This window comes from Mercurialis annua, linkage group LG8, assembly GCF_937616625.2.
Source record: "Mercurialis annua linkage group LG8, ddMerAnnu1.2, whole genome shotgun sequence".
NCBI classification, from domain to species: Eukaryota; Viridiplantae; Streptophyta; class Magnoliopsida; order Malpighiales; family Euphorbiaceae; genus Mercurialis; species Mercurialis annua.
This window is the reverse complement of record NC_065577.1, coordinates 6,604,726-6,624,612: the sequence shown is the minus strand read 5'-3', so window position 1 is coordinate 6,624,612 and position 19,887 is coordinate 6,604,726. Positions and strand designations below refer to the sequence as shown.

At 31.4% G+C, this 19,887-nt stretch overlaps 3 protein-coding genes across 3 annotated transcripts; 2 read left to right on the top strand and 1 right to left on the bottom strand.

Moving 5' to 3' along the window:
- Nucleotides 1-9,559: 9,559 nt before the first annotated feature.
- On the top strand, nucleotides 9,560-10,462 carry LOC130014941 (uncharacterized). Its single transcript, XM_056104091.1, has 3 exons — nucleotides 9,560-9,820; nucleotides 9,958-10,049; nucleotides 10,128-10,462. Exons 1-3 carry the CDS (start codon nucleotides 9,560-9,562, stop codon nucleotides 10,372-10,374), a joined length of 600 nt encoding a protein of 199 aa, XP_055960066.1. The 3' UTR covers nucleotides 10,375-10,462.
- A 374-nt stretch (nucleotides 10,463-10,836) lies between these two features.
- LOC126661522 (uncharacterized) lies at nucleotides 10,837-13,230 on the bottom strand. The gene is made up of 2 exons (XM_050355372.1): nucleotides 11,431-13,230; nucleotides 10,837-11,280 (listed from the first exon to the last, which is right to left on the bottom strand). The coding sequence occupies exons 1-2, from the start codon at nucleotides 13,228-13,230 to the stop codon at nucleotides 10,837-10,839; spliced, it is 2,244 nt and encodes a 747-aa protein (XP_050211329.1).
- A 3,140-nt stretch (nucleotides 13,231-16,370) lies between these two features.
- Nucleotides 16,371-18,911, top strand: LOC126659991 (uncharacterized). The gene is made up of 2 exons (XM_050353323.2): nucleotides 16,371-16,559; nucleotides 18,350-18,911. The coding sequence occupies exons 1-2, from the start codon at nucleotides 16,474-16,476 to the stop codon at nucleotides 18,456-18,458; spliced, it is 195 nt and encodes a 64-aa protein (XP_050209280.1). The 5' UTR covers nucleotides 16,371-16,473; the 3' UTR covers nucleotides 18,459-18,911.
- The last annotated feature ends 976 nt before the right edge of the window (nucleotides 18,912-19,887 follow it).

The window sequence follows — 19,887 nt, the reverse complement described above, 5'->3', positions numbered from 1 at the left end:
ACAATAAAAAAAACAAGAAGGTAAACATGTAGCAATGTTCTTTGTCATTAGTTATGTATGTGTACTAACAAAAGGATAAGAAACCAAATTCTTAAAGAGAAAGTATAGGAGGATTTGCAAATAATGGATAAAAACAAGATTATGACTAAATAGAATTAATTACAAAGCTAATTTGGACAAATTGAGAAAGTAATGTAACCTAGAGAATACGTTGGTTTTATTGTAGCTATCGTGATCCTCCCTAATGAGGAACCGCCAAGAATCAACTGATCATCACCCAAAGCCAAGCATGTCACAGGGTCATCATGCATCCTGCAGTCAAGAGATTGTATAATCAAATGTAATTTCATAAAGATAAAAAAGTTATTGCACATTGTATTTATGCAACACAACGTTTTCAAAGTGAAACTATTTTAATTGCAGAAGATGAATATGATCTTATTGTTTTCCATTTTACATGCAGAATCTTTTGTCAAATATTGTATTGACTCATAACAATCTGTCTAAGTTAGGAATTCAATGGTTTTGCAAGCATTATAAAAGTTTCTAATCTCACCATGACATATACCACTTGATAATAGATGTTTGCTGAAATAATTAACTTTTGAAAAAATCAATCTATACTTTAACACCAAATATAAAAATCAACATAAACGTAAATAAAGAGAAGAATGTCGTATAATTTCATACTTTGATCTGACGACCTTTATTTTTTTAGCTTGGATATTAGACGTTAAAAAATTACTTTAAAATTTATTTTTAAAAATGCATTAAATCAGGGTCAAGCGCAGACGGCCGCCCCCTTTCCGAACAAACATTTTCATAGAGGTAGCCTCTATCAATAGTTATACACTCCGTTAAATTATAGTATCAATACTTTAGAAGATTACAAACAAAATTAGAATTCGTATGGATATTTAAGAATAGTTCAGATGTATTTTTTTATGGACTATTAACTTAAAACTTAAAAATTTAAAATTATTTCTATAAAACAAATATGATGTTTAAGCTATTATTTTTTACAATAGATCTATTTCTTTAGTATTTTATTTTATGTGTTTTGTATTTATTTATCTGATAGTAAATTTATTAGCATTCTTAATGTTAAGCTATAGAATGCCATTTAAATAAAAAATAAGTAATAAAAACATGTCTTTGTGAAAGTTAAGATTATGATGGTATGCCATGGCTGTAAGCAAATTTTTAAGACTGAAAATCAGCTTAATGAGCATATTATTGTTGTTCATGAAAGGAAAATATACAATTGTTCACATCCTAAATGTTTATTGTTTTAATATAAAGAAAGAAAGGTATGGACAACGCAAATAAAGGTGTATTTTAGTAGCAAAAATATTTGCTGCTATTTCTAAAATTCATTTTTTAGTCATACCCTTTAATTCAAAAAAAGATGCATTATTGAACCAATTTAATATAATTCATGCATTGAAATAAGCAATTACATAAAAAAAATGAACAAAGGATCACTTTACCCCCTGAACTTGGCACAAAGTATCAAAAACGTCCAAATTAGCAAAACGGGATCACTTTTACCCTGAACTTGTAAAAAATGGTACAAAACCCCCCCTCCCCACTCTCACCAAAGAGAGTGAGATACACTCTCCGGTTTTGATGGTGGTTTCGGTTTTCTAAGGTGGTTTTTGATAAAAAAAAGTTTAAAATGGTCCTTATTGTTTTTAAACATTTTACATTAATACCTAATAATTAAAAAAATAAAAATTAATCCCTTTAATTTAAAACTTTATATCACAAATTAACCCACAAATTTCATTACATACAACAAATTAACCCTCAAATTAATTTTTTTAACAAAAATAAATTAATTTTTTTTTAATTTTTTTTAAAAAAAAAACAGACCCGGGGTCTGTTCTTCTTCCTCAAGAACAGACCCCATGGATCTGTTCTTGAGGAAGAACAGATCCAGGTCTGTTCTTGGAAGAACAGACCTGGGTCTGTTCTTCCAAGAACAGACCCTGGGTCTGTTCTGAAGAACAGACGCCGGCGTCTGTTCTTCGAAGAACAGACGCGGCGGTCTGTTCTTCGAAGAACAGACCGCGTCTGTTCTTCCAAGAACAGACGCGGCGGTCTGTTCTTCAAAGAACAGACTCCGGTCTGTTCTTTGAAGAACAGACCGCGTCTGTTCTTTGAAGAACAGACGTGGGTCTGTTCTTCAAAGAACAGACGCCGGAGCTGCTGCTCCTCAGGAGCAGCAGCTCTTCTTCTCCGGCGAGGAGCTCTTTCTCGCCGGAAATTTAAAAAAAAATTGATTTTTTTTTCTGAAAAAAAGTTCAAAAAGGCCCCTGGATTAATTAGGAGTTAATTATGATTAATTGGTATTTTGGAATCTCACTCTCCAATTTAGTGCCACATCAGCATTGGGGGGGTTTTTGAACCGGTTTTGCCAAGTTCGGGGTAAAAGTGATCCGGTTTTGCTAATTTGGACGTTTTTGATACTTTGCGCCAAGTTCGGGGGGTAAAATGATCCTTCGTTCTAAAAAAAATTGTCTGTACATTAATCTAAAGGCTTAATCACCAAAAAATGCCAAACCTATACGTTTTGTGTCAATTATAGCCAAACCTTTAAAAATCACCAGATTTAGCCAAACCTTATATGTTATGTTTCTTTTTTAGCCATTTTTGAATCGAACCGGTTTTTTTGACACCGTGTCGTCCACGTCACCGCCAACTAAGCAATTGGCTGACATGGCAGCTGAAATATTTAAATAAGGTTTGGCCATAACTGACACAAAAAATATAGGTTTGGTATTTTTTGGGTGAATAAACCTAATTTTAAATTCAAGCAATTTTTAAATTTAATAATTAGTAAATTAATTATATCATTTATGAAATTTATATATATTTAAAAATAATTAATATTTCCTATTTAATACTAATTAAAATTAATTTTAATTTTTTATTAAACTTAATTAAATCTAATAAATTTATATTATAATAAATTTTAATGAATATGTAATTAAAAAAATAAATTAACGTATTACTTAGGAATTAATATTGAATTAAACTTGGTAAAAGGATTTAATGTTTATGATGATTTTGAACTTGATTTAGTATTTTTAATGTTGTTGAGATCTTGTTATGACTGGATTTAGGTAATAAATAAAATAGTTATGTATAAATTAAGGTAATTTTTTGGCTATGCCGAGTAAAATGACATATGCGTTTATGCTTATAAACATCATGATATATATTGATTACACCACAATGAGCTTCACTTTATAAAGAAAAAAAATGAAAAAATAATTAAACTCGTCCTTTAAATAAACAGTCTATTCAGTAATTATTTTATATTTATATGTGTATAGTTGACTTATGAACACTGTCGTATGTTTGTTGTGTATATTACTCTCAGATTGTTCGTTGGAAGACGAATAATTGGGTCTCAAACGGCGGCGGTGTCAAAGAATCGACGACTGGAATTTAAAAAAATAAATTTTAAAATGAATATGACATTTTTTGTTTTTATTAGAATTTAAATTAATTATATATCCCTCAAATATGTAAAAAAATATTATAATTATTTAAATTTAGTAAAAATAAATTAATTTTAATTAGCGTTAAATAAAAATATGATTTTTTAAATATATATGAATTTTATTATAATATAATTAATTATTTAATTATTTAATTTTAAAATTAGTTTTATTCATCAAAAAATACCAAACCTATGCATTTTGTGTCAGTTATAGCCAAACCTTATTTAAATATTTCAGCTGACATGCCAGCCAATTGCTTAGTTGGCGGTGACGTGGACGACACGGTGTCAAAAAAACCGGTTCGATTCAAAAATGGCTAAAAAAGAAACAGAACATATAAGGTTTGGCTAAATCTGGTGATTTTTAAAGGTTTGGCTATAATTGACACAAAACGTATAGGTTTGGCATTTTTTGGTGATTAAGCCTAATCTAAAGTACCTATACAATATATGAATTCACTATCAGCATCAAAATATGCAATGAAGAGATGTCAAAGATTTGTCTCTAAAAAACAAGACGTTCTCATGCAGTACGACCAAACCAAATTGCTAACTGTAAAAATTTAGAAAATATAGTTTTAAATTTTAATTTAATTTTTATGATTAGTTAAACGAATCGATAATCAAACTTTAACAATATCATTTTTATTATGGCTAGGTCCATAAATTTATTTATAATCGGTTTATAAATATTTTTATTAAATTAATATCTTTTTAAAACTTGTTAATATCTATGATTGCGACTCTTTGTTTGTGTTGCATTTTTTCAATAAATTAATAAAAAATATATAAAAAACAAATATCATCCATCCGTCCTAAATACACTTCATATTTCATATTTGTATTTATTATTGAAAAAAATTATTTGTATTAATTGGTTAAATGTGATGATAAATTATATTGTTTTAAAAATTTAAATGACTGAAACTTTTCTAAAAAATTAAGATTATTTCTATTACTCAGGTAAACTACTTTTAAATTAATATATTAATTATTATTTGATATTTTCTATTTATGTTATATATTATTATGAAATTTAAGTATTATTTGAAAATAATAAACTAAAACAATCATCTAAAATATTAAATAAATAAAACTATTTCTAATTAACGACTATTTAAATTATTATGTGATTTGATACTTAAATATAATTTATAATTATTAATTGAAAATATATATAATTACTCTAATCTATATTTTTATTTATTTTTTTAATATTCATATTTTATAATTTAATTATTTTTACAGTAAGTGAGTTTATTGCGCATAAATTGTTATATTAATATAAAATAATATAATATAATATTAATTATTAAATTATTTTTTATTTATAGAATAAATAATTAATGGATAATAAAATATAAATTGGCAAGTTATGTGATGAGTCACGCATGAAATATGTAAAACAACACTGATAATTTAAAATAAATAAATAAATAACTTATACTATCAGTTTTTTTTAAATCGATACATATTAACAGTTCAAATATTCAAAGTTCATTAGTTCATATACTTTTTTTATTTAAACCATTTAAACAAAATTAATGTTTAATCATATTCATATGATTTATTTGGTTTAACTTTAAAATATAGAACAATAAAGTGTGCGTTTATAGTTTTTGATGAAAATGAGAATATTGCGATGATGGAAATTGATGATGGAAATTGCTTTGGTTGAGGGTTGAAGATGTTGTTTAAGGCTTTCTCTGTTCTTATATTTTGCTGGTTGATTACAATTTTTCTGGTTTTGTGCTTTTGTGAGGGACCTGTTTCAATTTCTCCAAACTCTTTTCCTATCTTCTATCAGATAAACTAACAGCTCTTTTGAAGCTTATGTGGCGACTTTATTCATCATCCAGGCTTTCAAATAATCGCACAGAACTTCACAACTTGGTATTGTTTTGGTGCAGCGTATGTGTTCGATAGGATGCCTAACTGAGACCTGACCTCTCTTTTTCCTTTGCTTTTGGGGTTTTAACGAAGGATCGTCTAGCCTGTCAGTTAATATGACTACGTTAAGCTGGAACATTCGTGGGTTATGATAATGCCAAGAACAACTACAACAAAATTCTCCAACAACAATCTGATTTTTGGAGACAAAGAGCGAAGAAATTCTGGTTGTGTAACGGTGATCATAACACCCGCTACTTCCATGCCACAGCTTCATCTAGAAAAAGGAAAAACCATATATTACAGTTGAAGGATGTCAATGATAATTGGCTCAAATGGGATAGCGGATTGAGCGACCATATTACAAATTACTTCACCAATCTCTTCACATCTAATGATACCTCTCGAGCACCTGTTATCCAACTACTCTCTAATCAGATTTCTGATGACCAAAGGAACATGCTTGATGCTGATTTTCTTGCTGAAGATGTAAAAGCAGCTTTGTTTGATATGCACCCAGACAAAGCACCAGGTCCAGACGGTATGAACCCTGCTTTCTTTCAAAACTTTTGGCATATTGTAGGCTCAGATGTCAGTAAGGCTTGTTTGCACGCTCTTAGAACAGGCGTTTTACCTCAAGGTGCAAATGACACATCTATAGTTCTTATCCCAAAGAAAAAAATCCCAGAATACGTCACTGACCTTCGTCCAATCTCTTTATGCAACGTTGTCTACAAAATTATTGCCAAGATGCTCGCAAACAGATTAAAGAAAGTTCTCTCTAGTGTGATCTCTGATGCTCAAAGCGCGTTCATTCCTGACAGACTCATTACAGACAACATCATGGTTGCTCATGAGGTCATTCACTTCCTCAAACGAAAAACCCAAGGTAAAGAGGGCTTTGTATCTCTCAAAATTGACATGAGTAAAGCTTTTGACAGAGTGGAATGGAGTTTCGTCCTTGAAGCTATGTCTAAAATGGGTTTTTCAACGAAATGGATCAACTTAATTAATATGTGCATATCCTCTGTTCGTTACTCAATTGTTCATGGAGGTCATGAATATGGTCCAATCACTCCTCATCGTGGTCTTCGTCAAGGATGCCCACTATCACCCTTCCTTTTCTTGATCTGTGCTGAAGGACTATCTAGCCTCATCTCCTCTTACGCAAGAAACGGTTTGATTCACGGCTGCAAAATCTCCAGAAGTGCACCGCCAATTACTCACCTCTTCTTTGCAGATGACAGCTTCCTTTTCTTCAAAGCAAACATCCAGGAAAGTGATCACATTAAGAAGTGCCTACAACTTTATGAACTTGCTACAGGTCAACAGGTTAACTTCTCCAAATCATCAATCTCTTTCAGTCGAAATGTCAGTGAGTCCCTTAAGCAGCAGCTTTGTGATAATATGCATGCTACTCGTCTTGACGACCCAGGCAAATATCTCGGTTTACCTTGCCTCATTGGTCGTAGTAAGAATCAAATTTTTTCTTTCATTAAGGACAAGCTTCGAGCCCGTTTACACGGCTGGAACAGGAGGTTTCTATCCAGGGCGGGGAAAGAGATTCTCATTAAAACAGTTTGTCAAGCTCTTCCCACTTTTGTGATGAGTGTTTACTTAATTCCTATCGGTCTATGTGAGGAGCTTGAAAGAATGATCAACTCTTTCTGGTGGGGTACGAAAGGCAGAGGCAGGGGCGGCATCAACTGGACTCGTTGGGACAGTTTATGCACAAAGAAAGATGAGGGCGGTTTAGGCTTCCGCAAACTTCATGAATTTAACCTATCCATGCTTGGAAAAAACAGTTGGCGTTTGTTAAGCAGACCAAATTCCCTTGTCGCCAAAATTTATAAAGCTCGCTACTACCCTACTTCTTCTCTCCTTGCAGCTCAAATAGGTAACAACCCTAGTTACATATGGAGAAGTTTGATGGCAAGCCGGGAAATTATTCGGAAAGGTGTCAGATGGAAGGTGGGTGATGGCTCTTTGATTCAGATTGGTAACGATGCTTGGCTTCCGGACGGCTCAGATCCATATATTCAAACAGTTCTTAGTCCAGATTTTCAGAATAAATCTGTATCTTGTCTCATGAATGATCACAGATGGGATATTGATACAATTTCTGACGTGTTCAATACAAGGGATAAAGAGCTAATTCTCAAGATACCGTTGAGCTCGCAGAGTGACGAAGACTTGCTAATGTGGTCTCCAGAACGTCATGGTCACTACTCTGTCAAGAGTGCATACAATCTATCGGTACCCAGTGCTGCCCCATTATGTAGAACGAGCAGCCTTGCCATTTGGAAGATTTTGTGGCGGATTAATGTTCCCCCTAAGATCAAGAATATGCTATGGAGAGCTTGCACAAATGTCCTTCCGACTAAAGACCAACTACGTAAACGGAGAGTTGAGGTAGATCCAATGTGCCCAGTTTGCAATCTAGCTGTTGAATCAACCCTTCACATCTTCTCGCACTGCTCAATGGCCACTGCAGTCTTTCACCTTTCAGGTTTGCCACTTGTTGGTCTATCTTCTGCTTGCTTTGCTTCTTGGTTAAATGACATGATCTTAAACCACAACTCTAATAAGCGCGAAATTATTTGTATGGTCATTTGGGGTCTCTGGTACAACCGTAACGGGATCGTATGGAACAACAAATATATGTCACCTGTCAATCTTTTCAACATGGTTTCTTCTTTCCTTTTTCAATGGCAAGAGAGTCGAAAGTCCAATAACAACTCCGTTTGTTTCCTAAATGGAGATGGGGACAGGCACTGGACATGTCCTCCCTTAGGCAGCTTGAAATGTAACTCTGATGGTGCTGTGTTTTCAGATAATAACTGCCTGGGTTTTGGTTGGATTTTGCGCGACAGCACGGGCTCAATGATTGCAGCCAAATGTGGTACACTCCCAGGTCCTCCTGAAGCAGCTTTAGCTGAAATTTTAAGTTTAAAAGAGGTGCTAAGCTGGCTAAAGTTACGTCATTTGTCGAATGTTATTATCGAACTTGACGCTCTACAAGTGATAGAAGCAATGCGTGAAAATGTCGATGATCGCAGCTACTTTGGTGCAGCGGTTAAAGATTGTAAGCTTCTCTTTTCTAGTTTGTCTAATTGCTCCTTGCGATTTGTCTACCGATCAGCGAATTGTGCTACTCATAGCTTAGCTAGAGCTTCTCTTTCTATGTCTGGTCCTATGCTATGGGAAATTTTCCCACCAACATTTTTGTTTCCTATCTTGAGCTCGGATGCTCTCTTTTAATGAAGGTTTCATTTTGATTTCAAAAAAAAAAAAAAAAACAAATCAGTCCGATTTGATTTTGAAACACATAACTTTATGAGAGCCAAAATAGATATAAGTTTTGCCATTTCAAAAGATAATCGATGCAATATAAACTGGACATCTGTTGCTATAATTATCAATTAGAGAGACCGACAGCCACATAAGATAGGTCTTGCATTTTTTAAATGAAAGTTTCTAAATAAAAACTTGGCAGATCTTCCAATTTTTAAATGGAAATTTCTACTTTCACTATTACAAATAAAAAACTACAAGCAAATTACTTATGTGTTACCAATGAATTATATTTTAGATGTTATAAACGCTAAATAGCTAACTGTTAAGTTGTGTTTTCAAATACTTTATATATATATAAACAAGTTTATTTATATGTTGCGGTCGGTATTATCAATTTTTTTATATTTTAATCAATAAATCAAAGAGAAAATAACAGAAAAGCCAAGAAAAAGCCTTCTATTTTCGGACAATACAATGTTAATTAATTGTTTTTCTTTCTTACCACATTAATTTCACAAATTACCAGCTCCCTTTAATAGTTTTCAGCCAGCACCACCTTCCTCCCTTCATCCCAAGCCTACACGTGTCTAGCAAAACACACATGTATCGTGCTCTGTTAATTTTCAACTTCTTCTCTTCTTTATTGCTCTTTTTACCGTTTTTTCAAACTTATGCTGATTCCTCTCTTTTCTTCTTCCCTCTCGCACACGATCTCTCATGATTTCAATCGTTTATCCTTCTTCATTTACAGTTTTCTTTTTACTTCCTATTTTTTAGCCATTATCAGTGTAGTGTGTAACGTGCATTTAGGTTTTAGGCTCCACATTTGCTATTAACTGCATTTTATCTATAAATAGCAACATGGTTTCTACAAGATCAACTCCTACAAAAGAGAAGAAGGATTTTGTTGTTCCTGTAAAAATGAAGCGGAAATTAGTAAAAAAAGCTGAAAAAGATGTTGAAGGAAGTGGTGTTGCTTCTGCCTCTGAGAATGTCAAAGTAAAGGGAAAAAAGGTGGATGAAACTGGTTTGAAAAAAAGGCGTTTGGCTTTTGATGCTGTACCTGATCATCAGAAAGTTCAGAAATCCTTGCATATTGAAGAACCAACTCGTTTGGTTCAGGTAATTTTTTTTATATCTGTATTTTTCATGTATAAGAGATGTATTTTGATATGTAATGTCATGTTCCATTTTAAGATTAGTTTATAAAATAAGTTTATTAATCCTTGTATCATTTATGTATATTATATGTATCTTAGATATGTGTTTTTTTAGGCTCTAAGATTTGTGTTTTTCATTTTAATTCTTTTCAGTTGATTGTTAAATATGACCTGCCAGAACAACAGTTCAAGTAAGTATAGTTTTTGTAATTTTATTTATTTTACATATATATTGTATCTGACATGTATTTTGTGTTTTTTTTATGCAGTGATTGTGGAGTTTTTGCATTCTCTTTTGCTGAATATATTGTGCATGGGAGAGAGCAAGAGCTTACAAAAGAATTTGATGTGAATTCCCATCGAAAGCGTTTGGCTTTTTGTCTTTATAAGTATGGAAAATGGAAGAATATGTTTCATGTTGTCAGTGAATCAGAGAGTTATCAGGACAAGGACCAAAAGGATGGGAATGTGAAAGCAAAAAGATACAAGATTCGAGCTGGAAAACTGAAACTGTAGTTGTTATTTTGAATGAACAATGTTTTTTTATGCTTTTTGTGTGTTTTATTTTTTAGGTTTGTTTGAACACTGTTTTTTGTTTGAATTAATGAAGTAAACAATGTTTTTTGGATGAATTAATGAAGTAATCTTTTACTTTAATATTCCTTTTTATTCACACTTGCACTTTTTTTTAAGTTGAATGTATCATTTATGTATCTTACAGGTATAATATATGTATCTGAATTTAACATGTTACCAGATATACATATGTAATTGTTTTTGTGATGCTGTATGTATTATTTTGTGTATCATATATGTATCAAACCTGTATAATATATGTATCTGACATTTAATATAATATCAGATATGTATGTTCTACACAATTAGAAATTGACATACATCACTCTTTAATGTATCAGAATTGTATATAATACTTGGAAGTTTAAACTATAATGAAAAACACTGAAAGAAATGAATAATCTAGGTATCTTTTGGCTTGTTTCGGCATGTCTTCCTATTATGTCCAGCGTGTCCGCATTTTCCACATTGCCCTTGATTTGGATCGTTTTTCGGATTTCCCCACTTTGACTGGTACCTACCCTTTTTAGGCCTTCCAGTTCGTGTTCTATGTTGGGGTGGTTTGACAATCATGTTCTTGATATGTTCTGGAATAATCCATTCTTCTTCCTTCTCCAATGGATATACAGTTTCAGAATATGTCGCTAACATAGCTGCATTTGTATAGTATCTTGAGCAGTACGCATAAGGTTCAATCTTCTTGTCGGCTAGAAATGCTATGGCATGTTTACAAGGAATTTCATCGATATCAAACTTTTTGCATGTACATGTTCTCTCGACCATGTTGACTGTGTACTTTTTACCATTCTCGAGAACTGTTATGATATCATCTGAAGATGGTTTCACCTAGTATAATAAAAACAATAGCAAGATACCGTTTATATACATATTTGATACATTAAAAAAGACAGAAATTTATGAACTTCACAGAAAAGCAGATATATAATATATACAACATAAAATAGTGCTGTACTATCTAATATGAGTTTTACATACCTGTAGTTTCAGTGAATTAATGTAATTTTGCAGAAGTATATCTTCATGGATGGTTGAAAGTGTTGTGACTGTATCGATAGCAATTTTTCTGTGTTTGTATGAGTACTCTTGTTGGAGGTCATGTAGGTGCATAAATAAGGCTGTGATCGGCAGTTCTCTTGCATGTAATATTGCTGCGTTTAATGATTCAGCTAAATTAGATGTCATAGTTTTATACCTGTTTTTGAGAGAATGTACCCTTGACCACCTTTCATATTTGATTTGCTGAAGAAATGGTCTTACTCGAGCATCTAAGCTGTCCAACACTTTCATGTGGTAGTCAAATTCAACCTCAGTGTATGCTCTTGCTGCTGCAAAGAAAGGTTCTTTAAGTTTCTTGGCATTTCTCTTGAAATTTGTCTTGAGGTTATTGAGAAGGTGAAACATGCATACGCCATGAGTAGCTTCAGGATAAATCCTTTTAATAGCTGACTCTATGCTGAGATGTCTATCTGATACAATGCAGATACCTTCTCTTGTTCCAAAGGCCTGTTTTATTTTAGTGAAGAAATAATGCCATGAGTCATCATTTTCTGAATCCACAGCAGAAAATGCTAGAGGAAACAGCTTTCCAGCTGCATCTTGAGCTGTTGCAACAAGAAGTGTGCCACCAAATGTTGCCTTTAAGAATGTAGCATCAACTACAATTATTGGTTTGCAATACTGCCATCCTGTAATTGAAGCTTTTAATGCTGTAAATACATACAAAAATGTGCTGTCATCTCTCAATTGTATGTCTATGCTAGATCCCGGGTTTCTAGTTCCAAGCATATATAAAAAAGTAGGCAGCGATTTGTAAGATTCACAAGGCTTTCCTCTTAACATTTCAAATGCCAATTCTCTTGATCTCCAAGCCATCATATAACTGATCTTGACTCCATGTAAAGTCTGCATATCATTCCTTATATCTACTGGTGTGTATGTTGCTTTGACATTGAGATACTTCATTTTGATGGATGCCGCTATGTGTGATGCTGATGCTTGTTTTTGATTGCTGAATCTGGTCTCTATCGGGCATGTGTGGTTCATGTCTTGTTTACGAATGATGAACTGTTTTGTGTGAACATTAATTGACGCTTTCAGATACCATTGACATGTATCATCGATACATTTTACAAAAATGTTCTTTTGGCATGATTTAACTGTCTTTTGTTGGTAGTGATTATTGATTGCATGAAGTCGTAAGCATGCTTGAAGAGTAGCTTTATCTTTGAAAGTTTTTCCAACTGTCAGATCTATATCTTGTAGTGGATCTGATACTGATTCTTGATTTTGATCATCGTTACAGTCTATTGTATCAATTGCAAGAAGTTTTGTATACTGACCTATTTCGTCGAATGTATCAAACATGTATCTATCGTGTATCGATATGGTATCTTGGTCTCTGTTTGATTCTGAAATAGCTGTTGAAATACTTGCTGCTGCATCTGGAAGAATTGTCTGTATCTGGCTAGTATCACTGATAACTACTATGCAGAGAGGATACATAGTGAAGTCGATTTCCTTTTTCTTGATTTCTAAGTAAAATCTGAAGCTTGAATCATCACTGATTTTGAGTGGTGGATACTGAATCTTTACTTGATATTTTATCTCAATATTCTGTTTTTCCAAATTTACTTGTATTTCTTGTGCTATTATATGTAGAAGATCCAAATATGTAGAATTTTGAGGAATCATGACACCAATAACTTCAAAATCTGCATATTGATTTGCTTCAATCCAATTGCCTTTGTGTTGTATCATCACTGGAATAGATTCCATGATGATACAATATTTGAGATAAAAGATTTGAGGAAGAAGACGATGCTATTTTTGAGGAAGAAGACGATGGTATATTTTGTGTATTTGTGATGTGTTTTTGATTTGATATCTTTTAAAAAAGGAAAAAATCAAGTGTTATTTGAATCAGCTAGGAAAGAAACCCGTGTTTTAAGAGAATGCAACAACAAATAAGGCGCGGATCCCGTGGTAGATTCTCACTAACAGTAATGAGCTATCTATTACACGTGGCATCATATGATAGGGATGGTGGTGGTGAAAAGTTTTGATTGTTTTTGGTAGTAATGTAAAATAGGAGAGTTAGGTGGTATTTTGTGAAATACTGATTAATTAATGTGGTAAAAATGTGATTTTCTCTAAATCAAAGGACAATGTCTTTGTTTTAACTTTTAAGAGGTTAAGGGTTCAAGTCTCCTTAACCACAAAATAGTGTTTTACCAATGAGCTATAGTTCAAATGTTATAAGTTTTGAGCAGCAAACTGCTAGGTCGTGGGTTCGATTCCTCCCACAAGCGCTCCCCCTTTCCAGATTATCAAAAAAAAAAACTTCAATCCATAATTAACAGGGTAATAATGTAAAAATAAAATAAAAGATAACCAGTCGGCTACTATTTTTTTCAAGTGGTTTTTCCGATCGGTGGAAGAGTGGAACCAGCTAATTTAAAGAAAAAAAACAAGAAATAAACATAAAAAGAAGACTATTTGGCTCAAGAAATAACCAATTTAATTTTATAATATTATTAATTATCATACATTTAAATTTGAATATTTATATAAAAGTATTTTATTATAATTAATATTCATAGTGCCGATTATCTACATTAAAGTTTTATTGAAACATGTATTTTTTTATGAAATTTAGCACTCTATATTTAATTTTTTAGTTTTATTAAAGTCTGTCTAAATTTGAATGGCTATTAATTGTATGGTTCTTAGTAAAACAATGATCAAATGATTTCTTTTTTCAAGAGCTTTAACTGGTTATACAGTCGACAATTATAAAATAAGCTCTGTGGATTTCTCTTATAAAGTTCCATTTGATAACTATATTTTCTTTTGTTACTACTAGTCTCTTTCAAGTCTGGCAATTAAAAGGTGAGAAAGAAAAGGTATTTAATTATTATAACTTCATTAATATTTTTATTTCCATAGCTTATATTTTATTTCTTACTAGTAAATATTATCATTAGTAAAATAGTAAGATGGCCAAGCCTTACTATGAAACTTGGTTTGATCTGTTTTGCTTATATTGCATATTAACATAAAATCAAATCAATCACAAAATGTAGATATATTTTTACGTTAATTTTAATTAAAGAGAAACCTAGCTGTTTTTCTTTATGAACAGAGAACATATTAAAGTCACAAGTAGCGGATAAAGAAAACCAAAAAATAAAAAATGGAGCATTATATACATATAACTTTGAAAATAAAATTATAAACAAACAACTGATGTAAATTGTGCTCATGCTTGAAGCAAAAATAGGTCGAACATTAAATTCAAAAACTTTTGAAAATTGTTTACGGTTCAACCAGTTAAACTACTTAAAAATAATATAAAAGTGAACAATAACTTTGATATCCGTATATGCCTACATCAGCTTTGTTATAAGTTATATAATATATAATTTTTTTATTAAATTTTATAAAGAAACCATAAATTTAATATTGTACTTTTATAATATTATTAAGCACAACATAAAATTAAGAGAGCTATAAAATATATTCACAAGAATACTAAAACCGGAACATAATTCTATAAAACTATTATAAAAAATAAAAATAAATATTTATTATACTCTTTAGTTTTTATAATTTTTGCATAGTACTTGAAAACGGCATGTGGTATCTACAATAAAAAAATTGTTTTTATAAAATTTTGTATTTTATTATTTTGAATTTGTAGCATTTTAAAAAATATTTTTATATTAATAAAATTAGAGAAAATGAGCGGCGGCGGCGGCTCCGGAAAGATTCTTTTAAAAAAAATTATTATTATTTTCAATTTTTTAAAAAATGGTATTTTTGTACTATTAATAACATTAATATCTAATTAATATTTGAGTTTAAAAATGAAGGATTGTGTTAAACTTTTTTTCAAATGAAAAAAGTACAATTTTGATGTTTTTAAGGTAGGGATGAAATTTAAAAACTCAAAATTGGGTACAAATGGTCTTTTTATAAGATTAGGGTATAAACGAAAAAAAGTGCAAGGCGCAATTTTTTTTAAGGAATTAAGCCAAAAAAGAAAGACTTCAAGAGCTAAAACGTTATTCATATAAAATAGGTCAAATGTTGTAAAACGGCCAAACCTTTCACAAAAATTTCACAAAAGTCCTGGTCTTTTAATTTTGTCGATTTTGGCCAAAAACTGATTAGTTGGTTTCACAAAAGTCCTGACCTTTCAATTTTGTCGATTTTGGCCAAAAATGAATTATTTGGTTTCACAAAAGTCCCGACCTTTCAATATTTGGCATGCCCACATAGGCGTCACATAGGCAAATTGAAATCAAATTGAGAGTTGGCCACAATTGAAACCAAATAATTTATTTTTGGCCAAAATCGACAAAATTGAAAGGTCATGACTTTTGTGAAACTTTTATAAAAGATTTGGCCTTTTTACGACATTTAGCTTATAAAATATGGGCTTAAGGTCTGAAAAACTACCGACCTTTCATTTTTTTTTCAATTGCACCCTCACCTTGTAATTTCTTCAATAACACCCTATTTCGTATTTTTGACTTTCAATAGCACCCCGACCTTGTAAAACAATCAATTTTACCCTATTTTGTATTTTTGACTTTCAATAGCACCCTAAATCATCAAATTAAACTCATTTTTCAAAGACTTATTTGAATTTTTTAAAATTAAAGGACTTGTTTAAAAGTGTCCAAGTAGAAAAAAGTATGATTTCACCTTTAAATTTAATTTTTTTGAAAATTTTCATCCTTATAATAATCAAATCATCTAACTTTTTTAATTTAGAGTGCTATTGAAAGCCAAAAATACAAAATAGGGTGCTATTGAAAAAATTACAAGGTGAGGGTGCTATTGAAAAAAAATTGAAAGGTCGGTAGTTTTTCAGACCTTAAGCCTAAAATATGGGATTTGTCTGTAAATGTTGACACCAGGCTCGATCTTAACAGTAAAATATAAAACACTGCATAATTATAGCTGACATAACATAAAATTCTTCAGCAAAGCATCATCATTCATCATCATCAAATGCCTCCACCGATCAAAGAACCCTGCAAAAAAGAGGCTTGTGATATTCAAGCTTGTCTTTCCAAGAACAATTTCCTCCCTCAAAGGTATTTTCTTTAACGTTCTAATCAGAAAATTTAGTCTTTTATTTGTTGTTTAGTTCGCGATGCTCTTACTTTTTCTGATTATGCAAAAGGGTTGTCTAAAGATTAGAAATTTGCAACCTAATCGATTTTGGGTCCATGGATTTATTAGTTTAATTCTTTAAAATCCAAATATTTTATTTTATTTTGATGGAATAAAAAAATGTTTAATGTTTTTTGTTTTGTTGCATATGGAATTTATTGTAAAGAGAGAATGATCATGCTTGCTTGTAGCTTCAAATTAAACTGCAATTCTAATTCTTACAGTTAATATAATTCGTACTCTACGGAATTGAATTTATAATGTTATGTATTTTTGTGTTTGTGTTTCGATTGCACTTTGGTCTGGATTATGGCGTATTAATTACTTTGTAGGACATATATCAAAAATTAAGTTGAAGGGCTTATTTGCAGTTTTCATATGCATACTGCAAATATATTTGTTGTTCTAAATGCTAATGCTGTTCTATTTGGATTACGTAATTGAAGCGTATTTGGGTGTCGTTCCACCACTACAAGTGCTTAAAGATCCTGTATCATTTACCATTCCTCCAGCAACCGGAACTTATTCTATGAACTTTCGGTTGAATAGTTTAATATTAAATTAGAAACTCGATCGTGATTGTAATATGTTTGTTGATGCTGCTTGTGCTAGATGCTTTATAGAATGGTTTGACCATAGTGTTTGCGTCACCGTTATTTCATCTTTGGTTAATCAAAATTTTCAATAAGAACATCTATAGTTCTGACTTTAAAATGATGTGTTATGTTTTTGCTCTATCTTCATATTCCCCAAATGCCGGAACGGGTTGATTCATGTCTTAGTCGTTCTATATACGGAGTATTTAAAATGTCTTCGTGACTATCCCTTCAGCTGAGAAATTCTATATTTATAATTTATTCTTCTGAAAAATGTTGTTTTGTTACTTTTTGATAGCAACTATTTCATGTAAACTCTTCTCCACCTCGCCTTCTTCTTCGTTATTTATATTGTCTTATCAAACATTAGAAATTTATGATGGGAACCAACACGGAATATATGCTGCCTTGGTGCAGATGGTGAATAAGCTTCTGAAGAAATTTATATTTCATCGAAAACTCTCTCTACCTTCTATTTTTTGCTTTCTTTATAATAAGTTATGGGACATTGCTTCCAGTTCTTGAGTTTGTTATCATGGTGCTGTATGTTGCTGATAAGATATCCATGACCCAACTTCAGTTGTGTATATACTATATGCATATTTGGGGAATAGAAGTACTTAGAAGCTATACTGTAATACGTGTCAATTCAGGCCTCAAATTTATTGCATAATGTGTTGCATAGAAACTTACCAAGTCCAATATTTTGTTTTTACTTATGGAAACATTTCTGAAACTCTGAAACTTTATAATAATAACATATTCGTATAAATATATTGGTTTTGCATTTTTCCATTTCCGTGCAACATATAGATCGGTACTAGTATCAACTGCTCCCTAGGTATGTAGTTGGATGCCAGTTACATTCTGACATTGGTCTTATTACTCGTTAATGTTCTTGAAGTCCTCAACATAGTCCGATGAGTTCTTAGTTAATTGAAGATTGTGATATACGATTTACAGTCTACTTTTATTTACTTCTTAACATGATCTGAACCTGTTACATGGTTTAGTCTCTCAGTTTTATCATCTACATAATGCTACAACTACCAGATGCTCTATTTTTGTTTCGGTATGTTTCATTTCTGATTAGAGTTTTGAACGGGTACATGCAGGTGTGTCAAAGTCATTGAAAATCTACAGTCTTGCTGTGAGAAATGTGAGAACAAGTCGACCCACTGTGGTTCTGTGTCTAGCCTTCTAAAGCAAATTCCGAAACGATAATTCATATCTGTGTGAACCACAATTATATCAGTCATTTCTCTTCCAGAGGACGGCAAATTCGGAAACGATAGTTCATAACTAACTCTCTTCTAAAATGAGGCATTTCTGAAAATTTTGCAGATACACAAAAAACATAGCGAGGAAACTGTTCTTTGTTGGAAAGTCCTCGATGTAGTACAATCCAAGGAAACGATTCTTGTTAGGGTTGTGTGATTATCGGGATGTTTAACATGTAATATCTATTCTAGAATTCATTTGATCTGAAAATGAATTTCTTTACTGATATTTTTGATATACATATTGATCAAGTTTACAAAAATAATTAAGAATAACCAATCAATTTGTGGCATGATTGATGTCTTTACTTCATGAGAATTGTGTAAATTTCTGAATTCAAACATATAGATGATATTATTTATCATTTATTTATTTAAATGAGAGTTCATTGTTTTATTTTTATAGTAAGAAACAAGCTATTTTCAATTGTGAAGTTCATATAAACTTGTTAAATCTTCAGTATAGGAGTGTAAAGTCAAGCCAACTCATAAACTTTTCAAAAAATACAGACTGAATCAAGCTCGAATTTGAGTTACTCGAGTTAATTAGCTAGTCGAGTATAAATATTTAAATACTCGACTCGATAAGCTTGCGACCATTATAGAAGTTAAATTAATTTAGTTTCTTTTTATAATGTTAGATATTTATAATAATATTTTGATTTTAAAATTTATTTTTAGATGTTTATAAAGAAAATCAAATCAAGTTCGAATCTCATTTATTCTACCGAGTTCAATCTGAACTCGTCCAATAAAACTCAATCGAGTTAGAGTCGAGTTTTTGAGTTTTAGATTCTATACTCAAAGTCCAGCATGAGTATGTATGATAGTGTTTCAACTAACTAACTAGCACTATCAAACGACATGTTGTTTCATTCTGTCGAACGACAAACAAATAACGGCCGCAAAAGGAGGTGCAGGGCGCAAAAAGAGTCAGCTTAATGCAATAAAAAGGCTTAAGGTCTGAAAAACTACCGACCTTTTAATTTTTTTTCAATTGCACCCTCACCTTGTAATTTTTTCAATAACACCCTATTTCGTATTTTCGGCTTTCAATAGCACCCCGACCTTGTAAAACAGTCAATTTTACCCTATTTTGTATTTTTGACTTTCAATAGCACCATAAATCATCAAATTAAACTCATTTATTGAGGACTTATTTGAATTTTTTTTAAGTTAAAAGACTTGTTTAAAAGTGTTCAAGTAGAAAAAAGTACGATTTCACCTTTAAATTTAGTTTTTTTGAAAATTTTCATCCTTATAATAATCAAATCATCTAATTTTTTTAATTTAGAGTGCTATTGAAAGCAAAAAATACAAAATAGGGTGCTATTGAAAAAATTACAAGGTGAGGGTGCTATTGAAAAAAATTT

What these genes read in the sequence shown, in the direction of transcription:
- LOC126659991 (XM_050353323.2), top strand. Translation starts at nt 16,474, where the DNA reads ATGCCTCCACCGATCAAAGAACCCTGCAAAAAAGAGGCTTGTGATATT. An exon ending in AACAATTTCCTCCCTCAAAG is followed by an intron (nt 16,560 to 18,349) that starts GTATTTTCTTTA and finishes GGGTACATGCAG; the next exon opens with GTGTGTCAAAGTCATTGAAA.
- LOC126661522 (XM_050355372.1), bottom strand. Translation starts at nt 13,230, where the DNA reads ATGGAATCTATTCCAGTGATGATACAACACAAAGGCAATTGGATTGAA. An exon ending in TTAATTCACTGAAACTACAG is followed by an intron (nt 11,281 to 11,430) that starts GTATGTAAAACT and finishes TTATTATACTAG; the next exon opens with GTGAAACCATCTTCAGATGA.
- LOC130014941 (XM_056104091.1), top strand. Translation starts at nt 9,560, where the DNA reads ATGGTTTCTACAAGATCAACTCCTACAAAAGAGAAGAAGGATTTTGTT. An exon ending in AACCAACTCGTTTGGTTCAG is followed by an intron (nt 9,821 to 9,957) that starts GTAATTTTTTTT and finishes TATGTATCTTAG; the next exon opens with ATATGTGTTTTTTTAGGCTC. An exon ending in CTGCCAGAACAACAGTTCAA is followed by an intron (nt 10,050 to 10,127) that starts GTAAGTATAGTT and finishes TTTTTTATGCAG; the next exon opens with TGATTGTGGAGTTTTTGCAT.